At 39.7% G+C, this 24,286-nt stretch overlaps 2 protein-coding genes across 2 annotated transcripts; one reads left to right on the top strand and one right to left on the bottom strand.

The window, feature by feature from the left end:
- Positions 1–3,112: 3,112 nt before the first annotated feature.
- Positions 3,113–6,092, top strand: LOC119911273 (G-protein coupled receptor 4-like). Its single transcript, XM_038730083.1, has 4 exons — positions 3,113–3,199; positions 3,843–4,049; positions 5,657–5,844; positions 5,954–6,092. The coding sequence occupies exons 2-4, from the start codon at positions 3,858–3,860 to the stop codon at positions 6,090–6,092; spliced, it is 519 nt and encodes a 172-aa protein (XP_038586011.1). The 5' UTR covers positions 3,113–3,199; positions 3,843–3,857.
- An 11,049-nt stretch (positions 6,093–17,141) lies between these two features.
- On the bottom strand, positions 17,142–21,625 carry LOC119911414 (synuclein-like; the record flags this gene model as incomplete). Its single annotated transcript, XM_038730308.1, is given in 5 exon segments — positions 17,142–17,687; positions 18,226–18,279; positions 20,766–20,792; positions 21,287–21,414; positions 21,584–21,625. Coding segments are annotated over 4 exon segments (251 nt in total), but the record flags the coding sequence as incomplete, so codon positions are not given.
- Positions 21,626–24,286: the final 2,661 nt, after the last annotated feature.

Genomic DNA, 24,286 nt, shown 5'->3' with positions numbered 1-24,286 from the left:
AGTATTTGGACGGTAATATGATGGTGCTCTTTTCCTGTGTTTTCTGATCTGAATCTCATCTTACCGCTTATGGTGATGACTAGTGTTCTTAATATTACTGGTGTTTGTTTACTTGTAAAGGTATAACCTTTAAATAGTTATTTACCTTAGTTAAATTACCTACTTTGTTCTGTTAAGAATACTTTGAGACCCATGTACAGAATAGGCATTCTGTATTGTGAATGACCTAAACTTTATTATTTATTTCTGTTGTATTTCTGCAGAACCACCTACATGAACATAAGTTCACCAAGTTAAATTAATCTCTTAATTGTCCTGTGCTCTGCTGTGCCACCAATCCAATTCATAAAGTGCAGTGAAGGAGTACTGGGGTTTTGTCAACTGCATTACATACAGATGTACCAGGGTGAATGGTCAACACCAGAGTCAGTACAGTCCAGAGCTGCCGAAGTGAACATGTGGATTTTTCAGTTAGTTTCAGTTTCACATCGTAACATGCAGTCCCAAACTGTGTCAGTCGATTTGAAGGGGAAACCACCAGCGGAGCAATAAGGCAATAATGTAATGCACAGCAGAGTGTAGGGCAGGTAGACTTTTAAAACTATACGAATTCTTATTAAGTGATGACGTTAGTCTGGTAATATTCTGCCTTTTTCTGAACATGTCAGAGGACACAGAGATGTGGGAGAGATTCAGAATGTGCAGAACGTTTTGAACATGAGCAGAAAACCTGCTGAAACACAGGAGCTACTAAAGTCCAGGTGTTTAATGTGTTACATTTTCAATAATTCAGCCTTTAAGATTTCTTAAAGACAGTGTAAAAATCTCCTCTGGATCTTGTGAACCTCTCCTGAGCTAAGTGTCTCGTCACACCCCTAGCTATTAGTGTTAAATAACTGGAAAAAGGGTGCTCATGTAAAAGGCCTCTCCATCTCAAAGTCCCGGGCTGAATTTCGGTCCCAGTGCATCCCTAACTATTAAATTTGTGTTTTAGAGAAGGATTCGTGTAATCCTAAACCTAATCCTAATCTATAGCATCTTTTCAGAGGACTGACTAAGGCGTCAATTATCTGATTCTCTGACTTGTCCAGGCGACACATAAACTAAACATGAGTTGTCTTAAGATCTAATCTAATCTAGTAGACACAAACAAATGACTAGCACTATGCCACCTAGTGACACAAAGCAGCAGCCTCATTATGCATCATTATATGCTACCTTAATCCTCTGCATACTCTTTTTCTTATAGTTAGACCACAAATGAGCAGTATATAGTGGTTTAATGTAGGTTCTAAACCTTATAAGCACATTAGCTTGAGAATAAATTTTACAGCGCTGACGGTATAGGTCTTTGTCATCCGTCCAGTCATTAGATATGACATGACCTAAATATTTAACTTCCTCACACACAGCAAGAGGGCTATCTGACAAATAAAAGGTCGTTGAATTCCTGCCCTCATCGCTTCTAACTATCATTATGTGACTTTTCTTAGCGTTATACTTTATGTCATAATCAAGGCCATACTGAGAGCATACATTCATCATCTGCTGCAGCCCAGCACTATATGGACATAGCAGGACTAGGTCGTCTGCATACATAATGATTAACAACAGCGTTGCCCACAAAACAACCAATTTTTAACCTATTTAGCTGGTCTGATAATTCATCCATATAAACATTAAATAAAATAGGAGACATAATTCCTCCTTGTCGCACTCCATTACTCACATGGAAGGGAGCAGATAAAACATTGTCCCATTTAACCAAAAACGTTTGATGGGCATACCAAAACACTAAAATTCTCACTAAAAATTTAGGGGCACCTCTATCTAGCAGTTTTACAAACAAACGCTCATGATAAATTCTTTCAAATGCCTTTGACTCATCAATAAAAATATTATATATATTTATATTCATATATATATATGTAAATCAAAAGTTATACCTGCTGGAAAGCTCTACAATTTGTAACAGGAACCTGACGCTGTACGGTCTGAAAGCCAGTGTGACAATGTAGTACGTATTACCTTAAGGACTTCCACAGGTGCACCGTTCCTGCTGTGTTAATTTATATGTGTTTTACAAACTGTCTTGGACCTAGATATAAAAGATAAAAGAGATTCTGAGGAAACGCGCTTGGAAATCTAGAAACTTGAAAGTGATCATTTTAATGCACACTGTAAGCAAAACTGTAACACAATGTATTAACAATTCTAATTTTTTTCTCTCCTAAGCTCTGAGCAGATGAGTGATCCCAGGAAAAATTTTAAGTTTCATTAATGAACAGTACACTATATACTTGGTCCAGTGAACTGGGACTTTTATTTGGAAGGATTATACAATTATGAAACCTAACAACCACAACCTTTATGCCACCAATGCCAAATAAATTACATACACATGGAAAAGTAACACATGCTCCTTAATTGCTGTCCGTTATAGGATAGATTTTAAGATTTTATTGCTTGTTTTTAAGGCCTTAAATGTTCTGGCGCCACCTTATCTAGCTGATCTCTTATGCCACCATTCTCCAGTACAAACACTGAGGTCAACAAATCAGCTGCTCCGGGATGTCCCAAAATCAAAGCTTAAAAATAAGTCTAAATCGCTGCTTAAGACACACCTATTTGCAGTAGCGTTTAACCTTCGTTAACCTGTTTTCTGATGTTTTAGAGTGTTTGTTTCACTTTGGTGATTAGTGATTTAGTAATTTTTATACTTGTTATTTATGTATTTGACACTGACCCTGTTCAGCACTTTGGTCAACTGTTGGTGTTTTAAATGTGCTATAGAAATAAAATTGACATTGACATTAAAGAATACTGTACATCAAAAAGCAATTAATCCATTTAAAAAATAATGACATATTGGTCTCTCATGTTGTCAGGAAATATTGCAGCATTGTCCCAGTTCATTTCTAAAGCCACTTTAGGGAGTGCAGAGAATCCACCTGAGAACACAAAATGTAGCCTAATTGTTATTGAAATCTATAATTCATGCTACTGGCAATTTGGTAGACTTCCTCTGTAATGTAGCACATTCCTCTGTGGCCAGGGAAGGTATTGAAGATGTAAGAAACATCATTTCAAGTCAATTATATTATACGTTTTAGCTTGGAGAGCACCTCCCTGCCCATCCTGACCATCCATGGCCATACATGGAAACCCCAAGGCAGAGAGCAGCAGCGAAGCCCCCCAGGTACAGAACAGAGCAGCCATTTTTACCAAATACATGATTGATCAGATACCGCTGGAGAGGCGGAGCTTGGGGTTGCAGCAGGCCATGAGCAGGCAGGCGGGCTAAAGCAGCTTTAATGAAGTGTCTTGTATGGAATTAGCCAATGAATGCTAAGAGAGGAATCAGCTGAGCTGTCAGTTGATGTGGCTGGATTAAGATGGCTGCTATCAGCTATTGTGCTGAAATTGTGAGCTGAGCTTGACTTTATAACACCTCTAACTCCCAACATCTAACACGCACTTCCTGTGCTCTTCTTCTTCTATCCCCTTACAATTATCTTGTATTGATTGCACTTTTTGTTAACTCTTTATGATATGTGCTATCAGCTCTTACTAGTATTTATTGCTGCTTTTATTAATATGTATTGTCAGTTGTAGATCTCGTGCTGTAGCTGATGCTCTGTTGATGCTTGTATGTTGTTCCTCAAATGTAAGTCGCTTTGGATAAAAGCGTCTGCCAAATGAGTAAATGTAAATGTAAATGTTGCCTGCCTGAACTAACTGTGCTTGATTTGTGTGACCCTCACAGCTTTAGTGATGTCACTGAACAATGTTAGGTAGATATTAAAAACCTGCTCCCTTTAATAACCTGATCTCTCAAACAGGTTTCACTATGAAGAATGGAAGGTCTCTACAGTAACAGCACTTTACCGGACCAAAGCTTTAACTACAGCAACATCACCTGCAACTACCAAAAGAGCATCCATGAGTACCTATATAATGAGCCTGATGTCATATATGTGGTGACATGCGTTACCATTGTTGTCGGCCTTCCTTTGACCCTGGTGGCCATCTATGCTCTTTATTCTATGGTATGTACATTCTGACTGAGAGTTATTTATTTCCTGTCTATGTCGTGTGTCTGTCCATGAAGCTGATTGGACCCTAAACAGATGCAATTTCCATGTGTGGCTCCATCCAGCCTTCTCTTAAACTGTTGAGGTTAATGGCACCATTTAGTTGCAGCTCAAGACAAACATCAAACAGTCAGAGCAGTTTGTGCAGCAGTATTTGTTTATTTTTTTTGAGGAAATTGTGAAATTCTTTCATGTAAATCACGTGATAATTGTCACACAAAGCTTACTTCCTGTTGCCAGTAGGTGGGGCTATGTTTATAATGGAATACTGGCCAATAGATGTGTTCAGGGCGGGACTCTTATCAAACATGTAAAGTTGGTTCAGATGTGAGCACGTACACTGAAATTATTAATAACTTCCTGTTTCATGGCAAATCATCAATATTCAACGCTGCGCTACGGACACATCTTTTATGAAAACTCACAGATAGAACAACTTTCATTGACCTTTTATATAGATTAAACTGCCAAAATTTGAAGTTGATCAGATTCTGTAGGAGGAGTTCATTTAAGTATGGAAACTGTAAACAGCCACAAATGGGCTGGAATTGAACATTCATATCAAAATGGTGGACTTCCTGTTGGGTTTAGGGTATAGCTCCAAGAGGCTTTTGTCTGTGTCTTGGTATGATACATGTGTAACAAAGGTTTCTTGCATCTAGGCGAAACAGGGTGCAGGGGCTGCTTCATTGAAGGGATAGTGCTATGAGTTTGAGTGAATATTGGCCTGTTCAGGGTGGGACCCTTATGAAACATCTAATATTTGGTACAGATATGAGCACAGTGAAGTTACAACAACTTCCTGCCTTGAGGCAAAGCATCAAAATTCAACGCCACGCCACCGAGACGCCGTTTAGAAAAAAGTTTCATCATAAATGTCTTGAGGCTCTTCAACAGTTTTGAGGTGGGTTTGGCCAACCTGGTTGGAGAAGTACATGACAGGGCAAATCTTGACACTTAGTGTTGCCACTAGGTGGCACTATGACTTTATGTGAAGATTGACACATGGATGTGTTCAGGTGGGACTGTTCTCATTCACTCTAGAACAAACTCCCGTTGGAGATTGGCAGATTTGAGCCTGTACTGTACACTGACGTTAAAACAACTTCCTGGACGTCTCGCCACGGGCACGCCCTATGATGAACACATCACAGTCGAACCATCGATGCAGAGGGAGAAGTTTTGAAAGGACTGATGAGGGATTTTGAGTGGATGATGATGATTTCAGATTTTTGCTCTTTTTTGAGCTAGAGGAAGTTAGCTTGCATCCATGATTTTCTTTTTTAAATCTCGCTTTAGCAACATTGTCTTTGTTCCACTCATGCAGAGCAAGAAACATTTATAATAACTGTTTCTAGTTAAATGTAAGCCTGCATTTATTCAATTTAACTGTACTGCAGTGATTGGCCAGTGTGTCACATCTGAGATTACTGTTGGATGAAAAAGTCAGAAATGGCTCTGACTGCAGCTGCTGGGCAGAGCAAGATGACAGATTTGGGAGGAGGTGGACTTCACAACATGTTTCCAACTGCTTGTTGACTTTTACCAATGTTTTCCTGCAGGTGAGAAGTGATCATGTTGCTCCCATCTACGTCATCAACCTTCTCATTACCGACCTGCTTCAGCTCTGCTGCATGATCGTTGAAGTGGCACCACCTGAGGATGAGATTATATCTGTCATGTCCTTTTGTATTTACGTCTTTAGTCTGTTTACCAGTGTTTACTTCATGGTCTGCATCTCCCTGGAAAGGTATCTGTCTGTCTATCCAGTATGTGTGGAGCTCCTTCTGTGTCTGAACATTATATTAGTTTATAACTCTGAAGCTCCTCAAAGACTTTGTGTCCATCTTGTATTACAGGTATTTGGTCATCGCCCACCGCTGTGGTACCGCTTCAGACGAACCATCAAGAGTTCTGTGGTGGTCTGTGTCCTGGTCTGGGTCCTTCCTCCTTTTTGTGTTGTCCTTTTCTTTTTCGTTTATCTGGTCCCAGCAATAATCTACCCCATCCTCTTCCTCCTTCCCTTCCCAATGTTAATATTCTCCCTGGTTGGGACCCTCAAAGCCCTGTCTGCTTCCATCTCGGTCCCCTCTGATGAAAAACGTAGAATTGTGGGAGTTTTGGTTCTGTTGCTGCTTATTTATACGATGTTCCTGCCCACCATCATTTGGTACCTGGAAGTATTCAGTCAAGAGCGCTTGTTCCTGGGATCAAAAAATGACCTTATCCACTTAGGTCTGTCTTTCATCTTTGTTAAGTTGAGTCCTCTTGCAGACTTGTTCCTGTATGTCTTCATGAGGAAAGGGTTCATAGACAAGCTTTTGGCCTCTGTGTGTTGCTGCAGAATGGACAGCAATGATATCAGCAGTCCATCAGTATGAATGATGACAACATTTCCACAGTCAGCTTCATGTAGGCAGAGAAAGAGGGAGAGAGAGAAAGGGGAGGAAACAGGAGGAGAAATGGAGGCCAATAGAAAGGATAGAGACGAGACAGATCCTGTCATCTACTGAGACCATTTCCAATAAGACACCTAACTGTAGAGAACAGGAAGCACTGTTTGGACTCTGCTGTGGAGAAGTGGCTGCTGGGAAATGTTTTGGTCAACTTGCTCTGGTTCACTGTGATGGCTTCAACACATGGAAATAAAATATCTGTTGTCTATATGAACATAAAGCCCAACCTGCTGTTACCAGGGAGGCATCCTGCACTTTCTGACCAAATGATGATTTCCCAAACTGTCAGACTGTTTCTTTAAATACCTCGGCTTTCTGCAGGGGACACTTTGGAAACTAGCAAACTGCATTTTAGGAAGATAAACTGCTAAAAGCTTAAAGTAATGACTTGATAAGCTGCACAGTTTACACAGTTAAGACTTTTGATATTTGTATGATTTAATAGTTTAATTTATTAACATGTTGTATTGACATCACTGACATTAACTGAAATCACCTGCATCTCTAAAAGAGTATTGTGTTTTTAAATGTACAGTTTATTGCCTACTAATTGATCAAATTAAAACCTGGAGTTTCTGCTGAATATGCAGTGAAAGAAGCAAAACGCAACATCAGACAGTTCATATTTAATTACTATCAGCACCAAAATACAGGAGACACAATTTGCACTAGTGTTTTAATTAATTTAATTTCTGAAATGCTGGTCGACTCCAGGTGGCATCAGAGATTTGTTAACATTGTTTAAGAACCGCATTTTCACAAAAATCCAGTTTAACATTTTCATAACTGATCTACCAGATGTCATCAGTACAGATAAAACATTTTTACTGATTAAAGCTTGTCAGCTCTCTCGTGGTGTAAAGCCAGTGAAGAATACAGAAACATGTTTATTGGGCCAACCATAAAGCCAGTAATTCTGTTATTTACGTTTAATCAAACATTTAGTTATGAGCTTGTGCATGTTTCTAAACAGGTAAATTATTCTTTAATCATTCTGGCAGCACATGGAGGCTCGTGGATTGAAGCTGGAGGTCCTCAGGGTTTCTAGTTAAAGAGTCCTCCAAGGCTCTTCTTCACATCCAGCCTGAGAAAAGTGACCAAGACAGAGATTTTTAAAAACAATCCACAAAACGCCTACAGTATCTCACAGAAGTGAGTACACCCCTCACATTTATGTAAATATTTTATTATATCTTTTCATGTGACGACACTGAAGAAATGACACTTTGCTCCAGTGTAAAGTAGTGAGTGTACAGCTTGTATAACAGTGTAAATGTGCTGTCCCCACAAAATAACACATCACACAGAATGATGTCTAAACCGCTGGCAACAACAGTGAGCACACCCCTAAGTGAAAATTTTTTTTTTATTTTCCAGCACTTCCTTAACCCTTTGGGCAAATGTACACAGAAGAACAGATCAGGTTCACAGCTGCAAACTCTGGCCTTTGGTCTCAGCAAATTGTTGTCAAAACTTCTTTCTTTTTCCTTACAAATGGTGAATTTGTAAGGAAAAAGAAAGAAAGTTTTGGTTTCTGACACTTGAGCTTGTGCAAAGTGAGCTAACATTAGCTTTGTTTGTTTACTCAGTAGGTCATTCTGTACCCCATAATACCAGAATATGTTGTTGACATACAGAATAAACTCAGTTTTAAATTCCTAATTGTTATGTCCTTCTTTCCGTTACTAGCTAACCCCTGAACGTACATGTATGTATCAGTATGTTCTGTACTGACTTTTCATCTAGCGCCATCGTCACATTTGAACTTTGGTTGCTGAAGAACTAATGACTTTCTCATCAGCTTCACCTGTACTTGGTGCTTACGCTTTTTGTGAACATGGCAAACATTATACTTGATATCATCATGTTAGCGTTGGCACTGTTAGCACGCTTGCATGACGATGCTGTACCTGAGTACAACCTCTCACTGCGTTAGTTGCTAAGCTAACTGCTAACAACAGTCAGTCACAACAGCAGAGCCTGGGTTTTCTCTTACTGTTCTGTTTACTCCCCTGGCATTTTGTTGATTATTGTACATCATCAATAACAAACAAAAGTTACTCAAAAGGGGAAATAACGAGTCAGTTTAAAACCTTGTTAGCTTGTTTGAAAAATAAATAGAAGCAAATGGTGCAACAAAGTCTGAGAAGCTAACAGCCTCCTCCATGTTTGGACTCCCCAAACTCACTAACCGTGGCAGCTCCATTGGGCTGAACAGCAATTGCAGTGAAATGTTTGTGAGGCCTTAAGTCGGTTTGAAGGACTCACCTTCGCCTTCCTTCTTGTCACCAACACCAACCAATGAGAGCACGTCTCCTGCATCGAATCCTGCCTTGTTGTCATCTTTCTTTCCTGCATCAGCTGCTGCTCCCTCCTTCTTACCTTCAGCTCCACCCAAAGCCTTCTTCACCGCTCCCTCGACTACTTCACCTGCAGAACAAACAGCCGTCAGGTCCTCGTGAGGTCAGGTTAGGTTAAACTTTATTGTCCCCAACGGAAATTTGGTTTGGGAACAGTGCATCGTTGCTCATCATCAACACGAACCTGAGAAGCACTGACTTGGTGTGGTAGGAAGGGATATTGTGACAACATGGGGCCATGGATTAAAGCTAAGGTGCTAGTATGTTTATTGCACATTATTCAGCGGCTTAATGGAGGCTGGCTCAAATGATCACTTCAGGTGACTTAGGTGGTTTTGTATTGGTACACGCAGTCTTCTTCCTGTTGGCCGGGTTTTGTATTCAGGGATGTTGGTAGTCTGCAGTAGGGCTGGGCAATAAAACAACAATGATAAATATCGCAGTATAAATTTCCTCAATAAAATAAAACAAATAAACATAAAAAAAGGTTTGATTTAATTCATTTGAATCACAAAAGGATTAGCACTTAATTTTTCTATTAAGGTATTTATTTTGTTGAGGAAAAGGAACAGATTGAACAGATTTTGTCATAATAGTTTTGAATGTCTCAGATTTGTGAAGTGATTCACTGTTCGGCATCAAGTGTTTGTTCCGACCAGAAAGAAAAGTTTAAAACCACAATTAACTTTCACTCAGGAGCAAAAATCAGACTTTAAACCTAAAAGAAATAATGATTTGACATTTATCCTGATATTATTGATATTGAATGGCCTAATATTTTATTGTGTAGAAACTTTGGGGCATATTGCCCAGCTATTTTCAAATCCTTGCCAAAGACCAATCTATATTCATTAGCCTTAAAACAGAGTTGAGTACTGACATCACTGGCTTTTCTCCTGTTTTGTCGTCTGTATTTGTTGTGTATTCTGAACCTGGAAAGCATTTTCATCAACTAGGGCTTGTTTTTAAATTTGCTTTATAAATAAATTTGAACTTGAACTTGAAGCCCTAGTCTGAAGTAATTTACCCAGCCTGTCTCTATAATGTTCATGGCTGTTTTGTGCACGTTTTACAGCTGAACTGTTCCGTCGTTGAACCATGCAGTAGTTCCATATCTGATGACGCTCTCAAATCATGATCTGATCTGCTGCAGTTGGTCACACAGGCTGTCCATGTGGACGCCTAAAGATTTGGATGAGGACACCTGAGTTACTTCCTGGTTTCTAATGACCACAGCCTCATGGTCGGTAACCTGCCTCAGGTCGAAGACCATGTCCTGTGTTTTTATGTTTAAAATTAGATAGTTAGTGTCACACCACTTAATATATCCTTCTGCAGAAGGCTTAGAACCGCAGTATCATCAGTAAATTTCAACAGATAGTTTAAAAGCATGTCAGCTACACGTCGGTGCTGCTATTCTCCTTTAATTCAAATCATTTATTCACACTTCTTTGTACCGAGCTAACCCGGCTGGAGACACCAGATGTTTCTCTTGAAAACCTTGTTTGATTTCACATGAATTATTTTCACAACAGGAAGATCTTTTAAAAATGTCCACAACGCACAACTAGACAAAGTGAAGTCTCTTACATACTGCACATATATGTAAACCATGCACTGTATAAAACAGGTATAAACATACTGCAACTGTACATTTATAAAACGTATAATTTTCACTTACATTTAATATCATTATAAACAGTTTAAATGTTATTTTGCACTTATGTTCAAATAATATTTTAAGGGTCAATAAAGAGTTAAATGTTGAAACGTGCACTGTTGTGTTGCAGGTTAAAGGAAGGCTGCTGCTGATACTGTTACAAACTCAAGGTGGCAGCGTTGGGAAAGATGATTGGAACTCCACCAGGTTTGTATTTTGGTGGGCGGTGCTGTTACTCCGTGGGGTAAAAAAGTCAGTAAATATGCACATAAAGTATCTGGTTTAACACAGCGTGCATAAATACTTCTAAGAAGTCATCTGGAAATGTTTAAACTGGACGGTTTTGATTTAGAAGCTCCTGCTGTTAATGAAGTTAACATGATTAAAGTCGCGGCGACGCTGATGTGTCTGGTTTCTAATGAGGTTCCAGGTGTTTATTTAAATGGTACTCAGATTTAAGTAAGACTACAAAAAGAAGTGGTTGAGCCAGGAAACATTTGTATGTAAGTGTTGTAGATTCCCAAGTGATTTTTGTGGGTTTATTCTCCACATGCAGAAGCTGACAGTGGCTCTGCTAACAGGGTTGCTAAGCTGTCGGTTGTCAGTCACTCTGAGGCTTAAAGATTCAAATATTTCCATCTGCACAACAGCTGCACTATATTTAAAGTTTATATTTCCACACGGAAAGAGTGCAGAGCAGTTTGGCTTCAGGTTGTATTTCTAGTAAAAACTGGATTTGCGTTAGATTTAACCAGCCTGGAGCAGCAGACGGGTGGGGATTATGAGCAGATATTTGAAGCCAGATGAAGTAATTCACCCGAGGCTTATATCACCTGACTCTGCTTCTCGCAGGAGATTAAAAGAAATGCTGGAGGTGACTGCAGCAAATAGACAGAGCCCTCCGTGTGTCTGTCTCAGGAAAAGTGAAACTTCATTTGAGTCAAATCTTTTGTTTACATGTCGCTCACAGGCTTTAAAGGCCGAAAGGAGACAGATGTATTTTAAAACATTTTTAAAAACAGAATTTGAATGTTAAACTTCTGAGTTGTTTCAGCCTAAAAAACATGACAATCACAAAATGGCAGCTCAAACTAAAGATGGGATTGCATTTCATTTTAAAACGCTACCTTTCTGAAACCTAATTTAAATAAAATTTCTCCACTCTGACTAATAAACATCCATGTCCATTCTGTAGATTGTGTATTAGCCTGTTCCCTCACTGTATTTAAGCTGTGTGATGCTGCCAAACACACCAAATATATAATTAAATACATTTTAGACATGTTTCCCTCCAAATTCAGGTTAATTGATCTCTTTGGTTCCTTTTTTCTAAAATTTGAACCAAACGTCTGCAGGTTTAAAACAATCACCTGACTTCCTCCACAAACAAAGTGTAACAACTTGTGCATCTTTAAATCTCAGTCTCTGACCTCCAAGATGTTTTCCAAGTGAGACTCACCAGCTTTCTGCCCGGCCACTTTTGCGATGCCCTTGTTTCCCAGCGCGCTGTTGAGGAGGTTCGCCATGATGTCGGTGTGATGAGTCAGGACTGTGCTCGAGGATGGAGGAGGTTTACTCTTATAGCAGGTGTCCTCCTCCCTGCGGGTGACGCCTCTCTGGTCTCGCCTTGTTGAGGAATCAGGTGTGGCTGCACAGTCACGTGTTCGGGTGTGTCTTCCTTATATGGTTTCCTCCCTTCAGAAGAATTTTAAAAAGGCTGCGTGACCTAACACAACATGTTCACATGAAGGCATGTTGATAATTGGGATATTTAGGATGATTCATTCCAATGAATCAGGGATACCCTCAGGACATCGGGGGCAGCAGAGGTGGGAAGCATCGCCCACGTCTCCTCCTGCAACCAGCCACATTCACTTCGTTTGTTGTTGCCAAGTAGGTTTCCACATAGGAGGAGTGGGCCTGGGGTCATAACAATAAACACAGTAAGAAAGCAAGATCCAAGATGAGATCTCATAGTTTCTCCGAGACACAAATGAGCTGCTTTTAATACCAAGCTGAGACCAAAGGCCTTTTCTCCCACTTCTCAAATTCATCTCAGGAGAAACAACCATATCAAATCAAAACAAAAGATCTCTAACTGATCTTAACTAAGTGTAATTTCAGTCCAGAATGTAGATCAGAAAAAAAGCTCCAAGACCACTTAGGGGTTATTTTACTCAAGTACTTTACTTACGTCAAATGTTGAGGTTGAGTATTTTCTTTTTATGGAGGCTTGTACTTTTACTCGCCTTCATTTCAAATCCTTATTGTATTTATTGTTAGTTATCTGTTACAAGTTAGTGAGAAAAATAAAATAAATTTAGACATTGAAAATAATGCACTTTGAAATGACAAGAACTGAGATACAACATGTATCTGTCTTACAGAATGAGCACTTTTACTTTTGATACTATTCCTTGAGTAGAATTTTGAGGACTTTAATTGTGGATATGGTGTTTCTCCTTTTTTAAGTAAAAGAAAATTTTACTCTATTTAAAGACAATCAGTGCTTCATTATTAATTTTAGCTGGATGGCGCAGCGGCAGTGTTGTTTGAACAGCAGGAGCTGGGTTTGTCTTACCCAAGTCTCAAAACCTCAGTCTCTCTTCGTCTCATCCTTTTCAACAGTTCCGATTTGAGTGACCTCAAAAAGATTTACTATTGAGATCTTAGTGTTTTCTCAAGAGATAAAGAAAAGACCATTCTGAGCAAAAGATTGTTCCTCTGGGACCGTTCAGATCGACTGTTGCAGCTCTTTGTACTCTTGGACTGGTTTAATGTATCCAGTCATTTCTTTTCTTTGAGTTTTGAAGTTTTGAAGTTGACTGCGCTACATGTTGCTGTCAGAGTGGTCTCTGCAGTCAGACCTGTCCTCCTGCTTCATGACAACGCAGGTTGTTTCTGTTGATGCTGCCGGCGAGGAGGATCAGGTGTCTGTTGGAGTACAGGTGTTGCTCCGGGCCAGGTGTACAATCAAACGTGTGTGTGTTTAATGGATGTGACGGGCCTCACCCAGCAGGTATGGAACACGTGTCTGTGTTGTGTCTCCGTGCCAACGAGACCTGGTCTGACATGAAAACATTTGTTTGATGTTCCAAAATGCAAATACCCGAAAAAGGTTCCTCCACAGAGACCGTCTCTCACACAGGAGCAGTGGATGCTGGGAGTTTACAGTTTACAGCAACTGACAGAAACAATCTGATCACGGGGATCAGATCAGGAGCTGGTCTGGAGCTTTTGATCACATCACATGGTCTTCCTCAGATCAAATCAGCGCAGAAACAATAAAAATTTGAAAACTAATTTCCTGCCATTCACAAATATTAAAAAACACGTGGGAAGCACGTTTTATTTATTTATTTATTACCATAATGTCTGTCAGTATATTGTATTACTTTTTTGTCTTTTTTACCTTTTCCTGTTTGACTGTCTGTGGTGACAGAAAAAGTAGGACCATGAACCACACACATAAATCTGTGCATTGTCATGTAAAGACAAGTTCAGATACTGTGTCCAAGGTTTAGCAAAGTCTTGTTTTTATTTACATGTTCACAAGTAAACTCAAGTGTGCAGCGTTTGCTCTGCTCTCATTTTCTCCAGGCGTTGACAGCTGTTTTGATTCGCCATTCTTCAGACAAAGGATCCTTTTGTGCTCTTTGTTCACACAGATAAAAGACGCATATTCCTTCAAGGTCTAGTCTGTCCAGTTTCTCCTGGTGCTCGTGACACGTGGCCGCAGTATTCAGCTTAGTTTGAATCATCGATGATCTAAGCCGTCTTAAGCGTCCTCAGCACACTGATTCTTCAGCAACAGCAGTAAACATATGACTCTTTAAATAATCCAGATTCATTTTAGATTAACTAGATGATTTGTTAAGAACACAACAATGCTTCAATAATTATAAATCTCATCAAATTATTTTTTGATATTCTGAAATGAGACATTCTACATAATGATCTTTAAGTACATATTGATGCATTTGTGCTTTTACAAGCAGGACTACTAACTTACTGTTACTTTTAATTGTTACAGAGTGTTTCTACTCTGTGTTTTAAGTAGTCTTACTGAAGTAGAACAGTCAGAGTACTTCTGGCACCGCCTGGAAACACAGGAGCTGGAGGCAGTTATTATCTGTTTAGCTGACAGCTGTCAGTCATGTTTACGACACGGTAACACTCGTCTGTTCTCCCACAGAGCTCGATAATAAAGGCAAAACAGCAGAGAGAAATAGCTGAGCTGCTGTCAGAGAAACAGGTTTGTGAAGTGTTCAAGGTCGTTTTTAAAAAGTTCCATCAGTCACACACTCGTCTGTCTGGGAGATCCTGCAGGGAGGAGAAATGAACCGACACATCCAAGCCACAACTACGAAACATAATCAGCACTGAAAGTTATTAATAACCCTGAACCAGTTTACTCACACGCAATCATGTGCATTTGTTTGCCTTAAAGGGACAGTGACTGTAAGTTTAAACTAAAGCAGCAGCAGATTTATACAAAGAAGTATTTAATGAAATGTTTGGTAAATAGCAAACAGTAAATCCTGCATCTTGCAAACATTCAGGAACAACAGCAGCAGCAGTAGTAAATATAGTAGTAATACATTAAGATGTGAGAGTTTTATTTGTCCGTCACACACGGCGGGGCTGCTTGATCATTCAGTTTTAACTTCAGGGGTTTAAACCTCTTTGGGAGATTCACAAAAGAAGTGAAGAACGCAGTACAGTTCTTACTCCATCACTGCTCACAAGTATAGAAGTACAGACACGTGATATTCACGACAGTAACGACATCTGGAAATGTCTCTGAACAGGACAAACTTATTATTATTTATCATTTAGGTCTTTATTTAAAACAAAGCTTGTTTCTCGCTGCTAAATAAAATTAAAAATGTAACTTTTTCATTGTTTATTATGATATTCTTGTTTTTCTTAAAGTTGGTCTTTCATTCAATACTTTCCTCCTCTTAATGTGAGAATATCTTCTTTTGCATCTTGCTGAGCTTTGTCTGTGTGACAGACAGAAATCTGAGCGGTGGAATGTGATGAAGGTGGAAATAAATCAGACTGACCCAGTTTCTGCAGCCAGGTGCAGACAGAAACCGCCCATTGTGAGTTCATCTGACCTGCAGACATGTCTGCTCTTATATCACAAAAGGTTTCTGCAGGAGTTTGATTTAGGAAATATGTCTGTAATTTCAGACACGTTGTGCTGAAGTGAACAAATCAACATGAAAGCAGCTTTTGGAGTTTTTCTGCCCTCTAGTGCTAAAAATTGATTGTTGCAGCTTCGAATATCTAAGAACATGGTTTAAAAATGTTCACAGTATATGTTTTAAAACTCTGAGCTAACATCTGCTCCCCTACACATAAGCCTGACCCTTACATATAACTCAGAGATGAGTCTGATGAATGAAGACAGCGTCCATGTTTTAAATAGATGGCGTCAGGAGGAGCAGACAGCGTTCATGTGTCGTAAATTGTGCCCTTCCAAACTCACACTTGCTTTTTGCGCGTATAAGTGTGTTCACGCTGACAAATGAACCATCTTGGTTCCGAAGTGGACGTGAAGGGACCGAGGAAGCTGCAGCGGCTGTGATTGTAAAAGTAAGAGTATGTTCATTTTAATAAAACTGAATTAAAGTAAATGAGCTGGCAGATATTTTGGTGGGTGACAGTCGTGGTCAAATGTTGGCGTTCATGATCCAGTTACAAGTTAACATTGAAAAAGAAGAAGAAGAAGCGGTCAAATGTATAATTGTCATTTCCGGTAAGTTCAGTCTGAGACAACACCACCCTGTCGACATTTTCTGACGGTTTCAAACGGTGGCGTGCACAATGATTTTTCTCTTTCAAAGCAGGAACCAGCTCTGTTTCAGAATCCAACTCAGAATGTACATTTGGAGCAAGATGTTCGACATGAATATTGTAGGACAATCTGCTGTCTCACTAAATTATTGATAATGGTGTTCTGCATCCGTTAGATTTCCATGTAGAGCATGTGTAGGATAGGAGACTTTAATGGTTCACACTTGTGAAATTTACACATTTAGTTTTTTGGAGTTCAGAATAAACTGTAAATTAAATGGGGACATCTGGAGGTTTTTAAAAGCAGAGTGCGCTCTGGAGAAGACTCTTCCAAGATTTATGCATGATTTTTATGCTCAGAGTAAAAGCAGGGGCCCTAATATTGATCCTTGAGGGACACCTTTATCAACCATTTTGGGACTAAATTTGAAACAATCATCAACAGTCTGAACTCCAGCAGAGAGACGGCATTTAAACCAGCTGTAAGCAGAAGCATCAACCATCAGAACTCACAGAAAGCAGCTGAGTTAACAAAATGTTGTGATGAACAGAACCAAAAGCTTCAGACAGGATCTACAAAGACTGCAGCACAGCAGGTCTAAAGCCTGACTGAATTATTATCCTTCAGGAGGCACTTAAATATTAAAGTTAAATATAATTTGGTGGTTTGACATTAATTATCACTTGTGTTGATTCTGATCTATTGTTATAATATTCTTTTTCAATGTAACAGTGAAACTGTGAAGAAGAAACAAAGATGTGCAGGTGGATTTCAAACTCGTGTTTATTCACTTCTGTTGTTTTGTAAAAGAAGCTCTGAAGCGACAGACAGAAGTGTGTGTGTGTGTGTGTGTGTGTGTGTGTGTGTTTAATTTTAGTTTAGTGGGTTTTCTAGTATTTTAAGTCAGTAAGTCAGTAAAGCAACATGCATTTAAAAGGCTTCAGATATGTCTGTCAGGGGGCGTGGTCAGGGCGGGGGCGGGGCTTGTAGGACACTTGCAGCATCAAATATGAACACTCGGCCTGGGTGATGTCATCCCACACCGACCAATAAGCTGAGAGTCCACAACCTGATTAAATTCATCTCATCTGAGCGTTAAAAACTGACATCAGTGTGTACGATGAGTGTGATGCAGAGACCATGCAACCATGGCAACAGGAGGAGGGCTTCTATTGGTTAATGAGGTTTAGTTACACACAGCAGCTGAAGAATATTGTGGGGTTAGGGAGGGTCAGAGGTCAAAGGGTTTAGTGACGGCTAAAAATGTGATGGTTCCTCTTCTCTCATTGGACGGGACGAAACAGGAAGTGACTGCGAGAGAGAAAAAGAAAACAAAATAAAAGAGAAGACAATTTAATTAGATTAAAAGCAATGAACAGAGAAATTGTGACATTTTCATAATTTAAAGAGACACTTATACTTTCGGATACTATTACTATTCGTGGTTTGATATTTAGATAAATCTCCGGCCATTTAAAAAAAGGGCTGTATTCATAACCAATAGATTTCATAGCAGTCTAAGACGGTTAAATGGATTCATCATCTCGTCACTTGCACGACACGGGACATCCTGCACATTCTTATCAAGCCACGCTACCATCAGTCAGGACTTTTTTATTCACTTCACCCAGATTTAAAATGATGAAGTGCTGACGTTACTCTGTTTGGGTGCAGCCAGAGATCCTGTGTTTGTGTCGCGTTGAAGATGATGTCACGGCAGTTTCACATAGCGTTGCAAAGAGTCCCACCTACATTCTGGGGGTAACATCTTCAACAGATTCACTATTTCCTCCTATTTGATAAAAGCCACTGTACCAAATGTCCAAAATGTTTTCTGAGGCTTTCTCACCTACTGTGCAGCCTCTTCAGTCTGTTCTCCTGCTTTTGTTTTTGGGAGGTCGGCCTGCAGGAGAGACAGAGCAGAGGTCACATGGCGGCCATCAATCTTCACATCCATACAAATCCATTCATTCACAAAGATACATTTCTCCCCCAACAAGTAGACCTGTGTCATTAGTTACAGGAATAATGGCTGCGCTCCATTTAGGTGGTCCAGTTTCAGCTGCATGTGAACCAGCTGCTGGTTGGCGTCCGCGTTTGTTTTGGTGACGGTTGGCGTTCTTGCAGAGTTTATGTTGCTTTGTAGGTTTCAGCTTCTTCTGCTTTGTCCTTTGGCTTAAACAGAATGAAGCAGTTCTTAATGTTATCAGCTACACCTGCGATTTACCTGCTCTGGCAAATCAAAACATCGACTATCACAAAGGTCTGTGGGACGGAAGCTCAAACAAAGCAGCCAGTTTTAAAAGGCTGTGTGCGGTCACATTAACCAGTCTAACCAGTCTCATCTGATTTAATCTTTTAACGATCCTTTGCTTTGGGAGAAGAGTAACTTCATTAGGATACGATGGTACTACAGCAGAGTAAAAACAGAGGAGAGCTGCCCCCCCGTGCAGAAATCTTTCTGTTGGGAAAAGTGAGATGAAGCCAAAGATGAGCGAAGCTGAAAGAGACAGTTAGTTGTTGTTTATGTTGAAAGTGCAGCGTTCATGTTGGTGCCACTCAATCCTGCAACAGGAAACATTTCTACATCCCAAAAAGTTTACTGCTTATTTTCAACTTGTTCTTTATTTTCCCCGTAACCTAGACTTGATTCCTTGTTTCCTAGACTTGATTCCTTGTTTCCTAGACTTGATTCCTTGTTTCCCAGAGCTGTCACCTTGTTTCCTAGACTTGATTCCTTGTTATCTAGACTTGATTCCTTGTTTCCTAGATTTGTTTCCCTGTTTCCCAGAGCTGTCACCTTGTTTCCTAGACTTGATTCCTTGTTATCTAGACTTGATTCCTTGTTTCCTAGATTTGTTTCCCTGTTTCCTTGAGCTGTCACCTTGTTTCCTAGACTTGATTCCTTGTTTCCTATAGTTGTTTCCCTGTTTCCTAGAGCTGTTTCCCTGTTTCCTAGACTTGATTCCTTGTTTCCTACAGTTGTTTCCCTGTTTCCCAGAGCTGTCACCTTGTTTCCTAGATTTGATTCCTTGTTTCCTAGAGTTGATTCCTTGTTTGCTAGGGCTGTCTCCTTGTTTCCTAGACTTGATTCCTTGTTACCTAGACTTGATTCCTTGTTTCCTTTTTTCCCAGAGTTGTTTCCTTGTTTCCTAGACTTGATTCCTTGTTACCTAGACTTGATTCCTTGTTTCCTTTTTTCCCAGAGTTGTTTCCTTGATTCCTAGACTTTTCAGGACAACAATTCATTAAATAAACTAAGAAAGAAGACACGTAATTATAAACTGTAAAGAAATAGCCAAGGTAACCTTTCTATTAATAAAGGGTGCGGCTGTTAGTACAGAAAAGCGTCACGTGTATTTTTTCTGCCATGCATCATTCTTCTTCGTGCTTTGTTAGTTTTATGATCGTCACTCAGACATTAGCAGCCATGTTGGATTCCTGATGAAATATCTGTTAATCTGTCTGTTTGCTGCTCTGTTCGTACTATAGTTACTGTTATTACTGCTACAATACTACTATCACTATAAGTACTACTAATAAAAATACTACTATTAAAGAGTAGTAGTCTTTACAGAGCAAGAGACATGATGAGGTGAAGACCTGGCACCAGGGACCAGCCAACAGGAGAAGGCCAGTGTTTGAGATTTGAAGGTACAATTACTAAGTGCAGCTTTTCACAGCTTCCTTTATTTATTTAGCCCCTTGTGGCCTGGTTATTGATTGATTAAAGTTATTTCTTCTGGATATGTTGGGGTTTTGGCTACAATTTAAAATCAAATGGAACACAGGTATTTTATCATTCAGTATTTTAACATACTTGAATAACGATTTCTGCAGCCTAAGTGACATTAAAAATGTAAAACAAATTATGAGACAGCTGAAAACACACAAAGTGAGCCTGTTATAATAAGTGAAGGTGATTATAGTCCAACTCATTATGTTTAACTCAAAACATTTCTAATAATGAAGCCAAAAGAAGAACAGAAAACAGCAGTGGGAAGTAACTAAGTTAAGTTTCAGTTACATTGTACTCCACTACATTTATCTGCCAAGTAATTAAAGACATTAAAAAATGTCAGAAAAAGGTTTAAACTAGAAATAATGAATTGGATAATATATGATCCTGTTGCATCACAGCGACAGGAGCCTTTCTGCATCCTGATAAGTACTTTTACTTTTGATACTTTTAATATATTTTTGTAACAGAGTACTTTTGCATGCAGTTTCCCTGATATGCAACATGTACTGAGCCGCTCTGAATCCAGTTCACTTCCTCTGACGAGCAGCGGATTTATGAAGCTGTGAGTCCTGAAAAGCCAGAAAGTCACATCAGGCAAAGAGCCTCATGCCATGCAATCACTCAACCTCCCCCGACCAATCAGGCACCTCCTCAGCCTTTGGTCCCGCCTCCTCCTGTTCCCAGCCAGTCACCAGACATTTGTGAGTAAAGACAAAAAAATGAATGTTACCAACACAACACAGATTAACATATTAACAACAGGAGGACTGTTTAAATAGTGACAGAGGGAAATGTAATTCATACTTTGTCTTTTATGCTGCATATATTTATCAGCCAGGCATGTTTTTGTAAAACTTAATAAGTTAAATTAAATTAAATCAAAGTATTTTGTTAATGAGCAAAGTTGAAAAATGAAAATTTGACAATGTTTTATGAACAAACAGAAAAATGTAAATGTGAATAACTACATGAAATAAAATGTCTTTTAGACGTTCTTGTTAAATACCTGCAACAACCGCCTCTGTAATGCCAGAACAATGTGAACATTGAATTGAATCTTTTGTTTGTGTTACTTAAAAAGAAACAAACTATAATAACTTATATTTAAATATGTTAGAACACCGTAATAGATTATTTGACTGGGGTCACGTGATGTGACGTCTCTCACCGTGCTGACGAATCCGCTCGCCACCGCTGCATTCTCCACCCCTTCCACTGTTGCCTGGGCAACCTCGTTGGCCCCGGTAACCGCGGTGTCTGCAACGATGTTGGCCTGTTCGTTGGTCTTCTGGGCAACTGGACGTCAGGAAACAGGAAGAAGACATAAAATGCTGTTCAGCATCACTTAATCTCCTTTACATTGGATTTGTTTGTTCAGGATTATCATTCCAACAAATAAAGAAACTAAACAAAGGAATGTCTGTGACAGTGAAACTGTTTGTTCGTTTGTTGTGTGTTTGGTTACCTGTGTTCACGCCGGTCACCACTCCCTCCATCGTCTTGTTTCCTGGACAGGAGGGAAAAAAACATGGTTGCTGAAATAAATGAAATCAAACAAATTATAACCTGTGAACGTTCAGATTATTTTACGTAGAGCCAAGTCTGCACTGTTTTATTAGAACATTAGAAATGTTGGTAGGAGTCCTGTTTTCTGATCTGCTCCTGAACACTTGGTCCACCTGCACCTCATGAGCTCAGTATGATGTCAGTCCTGTCAGTCTGCTCATAGCACTTTCTCTCTTTAACTAATCTGTTTTCACTCACTCATTATGTCCAGTTGCTTCTGCTGTTTTCTATAATCCTTCTTAAGCTGCTTGCAATGAAACTCAACACAAATTAAAAACCTTCCAGCCCTTAAAGGTGTATAACTTCTCTCGTTTAATTTTATCATCTGCAGAAAGTGTCGTGTGGGGTTGAAACGCGTAGCCGGTACAGATAATGTACTTTTTACCAGTACGAGTATCACCAGAGTAAAATGTGTCCATGTCTTTTTTCTAATAAACTATAAATATAGGAACCTTTTTAATAAAACAATCACTAGTTTTCTAATAAATGTAGTAACTTCAAATTCACACTTGAATAACTTCTGGTTGGTCCTGCTCATGTACAGGTTAAACCCCATTCAGTACGGACACAGATCATTTCATTTGTTGAACAGAATCAGTTGTGGAAATGTTCATTATCCTGAATTTATCATGCAAGACTTAGTACAGGTAGGTGACCCCCCCCCCCCCCAACCTCTGTGTTTTCACAGTCAAGCTCCAGATCAGAAGTTCACATTCACTCAGATGTTTAAGTGTAGAAAAGACGGAGCTGAGGGTAAAATAAAAACAGCTGTTTGCAGCTGAGTGTGAATCTGACCTGCTTTCCTCTGCAGAGACAAACGGAGCTCAGCTGGTTTCTGAATTATTTATTCATGTCACCCGGTTTACACAAAGCAGCGGTGGAACAAGGACTCCGATCCTCTACGTAAGCAAAAGATGTAATACAATGGTGTAGGAATACTCTGTTACAAGTAAAAGTCCTGCATTCAAAATGTTAAGTATTACCATCAAAGTAAAAGTATTCATTATGTAGATTAATATATACATATATTACTGATGTCAAGTGATGATGAGTTATTGATGCATTTATATAAACCGTGAAACTTCAATTAATAGCAGAGTCCCAAATAGCCTGGCCTGGTGTGGGAACACATGTTGACAAATAAGTGCAGGTCTCCACGGTTGGATGTATAAAACCTCTCATCCTGCACCGTGTTTTTATTTTCGTTACGTTGCTGCCTTCCAAATAAAAGTGCATAAGCCGCCTGTCTATTAAATAAACTGTTTAAAAGTAGTCGATTTCAGTTTTGTGCAAAAGGAATTAAAGGTCTGTCCCAAATATAGGCAGGGTCAATTCAGTTTACGGTGTATTTATTGAGTAGCAGCTGGTAAAAGTGGAGCTCACAGCTGGGCAGCTTCATAATAAAGTTCCATCATAATTTATCAGTTGATTGTTGTTGAATATGAATCATATTTTGTTTTAAAGTAACCAATAACTAAAGCTGACAAATAAATGTAGTGGAGTAAAAATTACAACATTTCCCTCAGAACAGTCAGCCCGTACGCACCAGCGTTTTATGGCCTATATTTAGGATATTTGTCAGGTAAAGTACCTCAAAGTTTTACTAAAGTACAGTAATTAAATTCCAGCAGTCGTCTGTGTGATCATTTTAATTAGGCTCAGTATCCAGTGGACTTCAAAGGAACTGCCTTCAACGCTCGGCTTGTTTTGGGTGTTTGGTCCAGATCCAGGTCCAGGGTGATGGTTCTCCCGGTGGGCGTCGTGCTGCTCAGACATGTGACGGATCCGACTGAACAGAGTCTTTGTCTGAGTGAACACATTCACAAACACAGAAACACACTGTGGAAACGCAGCAGCTGCTTCCAAACAGGCAGAGCGTGACGTGGATCTGCTGCTCTGCATCGGTTCCAGGAAGGCGGCTTTTACCAGATATAATGCATATTTGATGAGAACGCAGGTTTTATCTCCTCTAATGGATGTGTCCGTCTTTTCCTGCTCGTGTATCACTGCAATTATGATCTATAAACAAGTCATATCGTTCATCTTTGGCAAATGTCCGCTGTCCACACGGAGTCTGAAATGTCAGGAAGTGGTGGAGTCAGAGAGGAGGAACTCTTTAGATCCAGATAACAACACAGCTCAAGAAAAACTTCTAAAGAATCTAAGAATAGAGAACCGAAGTGAAACCAGAGCTTCTGGGTAAAGTTCTGCTCCAGAAATGTAGCTTGTTCTAATAAGTAAAAGTCAACAGTATGTCGTGTGGCTCTCTTCACGTTTAGATCAGCAGTCAGGACGGTAAATTAATCTACAGTGCATGTTTTCAGTGGCCTTTTATGAACACTGTTTCCCATAAGCCCCAGGTTCAACATCACGGAGAGTTCACGGGCGAGTCGAGTGTCTGCGGTCACTTCTGTAATAACAGCAGGACCAGCAAGCGCCGCCCACCCTGAGTCCAGGTTCTGATGGAGGCTTCTGCCTGTTAAAGGTCTTGCCTCTGTGGCCAAGCGCTTTCTCATGGTGGGAAATGTTGGGTCTCAGTGAAACATCTTCGGTCTAGTCCTGCATCCAGTCCGCATTCTGGGTTCAAACTAATGTTCTACTT

Source organism: Micropterus salmoides, unplaced genomic scaffold (assembly GCF_014851395.1).
Source record: "Micropterus salmoides isolate LMB-PRFRI ecotype aquatic unplaced genomic scaffold, ASM1485139v1 Ms_hic_scaffold_2, whole genome shotgun sequence".
Taxonomy (NCBI): Eukaryota; Metazoa; Chordata; class Actinopteri; order Centrarchiformes; family Centrarchidae; genus Micropterus; species Micropterus salmoides.
Note: the sequence above shows the minus strand (reverse complement) of the source record. Positions and strands in the feature narration are given on the sequence as shown.

Excerpts from the sequence above, each read along its gene's own strand:
- LOC119911273 (XM_038730083.1), top strand. The coding sequence starts at position 3,858 with ATGGAAGGTCTCTACAGTAACAGCACTTTACCGGACCAAAGCTTTAAC. Across the intron at positions 4,050-5,656 it reads TCTATGCTCTTTATTCTATG|GTGAGAAGTGATCATGTTGC; the intron begins GTATGTACATTC and ends GTTTTCCTGCAG. Across the intron at positions 5,845-5,953 it reads GTCTGCATCTCCCTGGAAAG|GTATTTGGTCATCGCCCACC; the intron begins GTATCTGTCTGT and ends CTTGTATTACAG.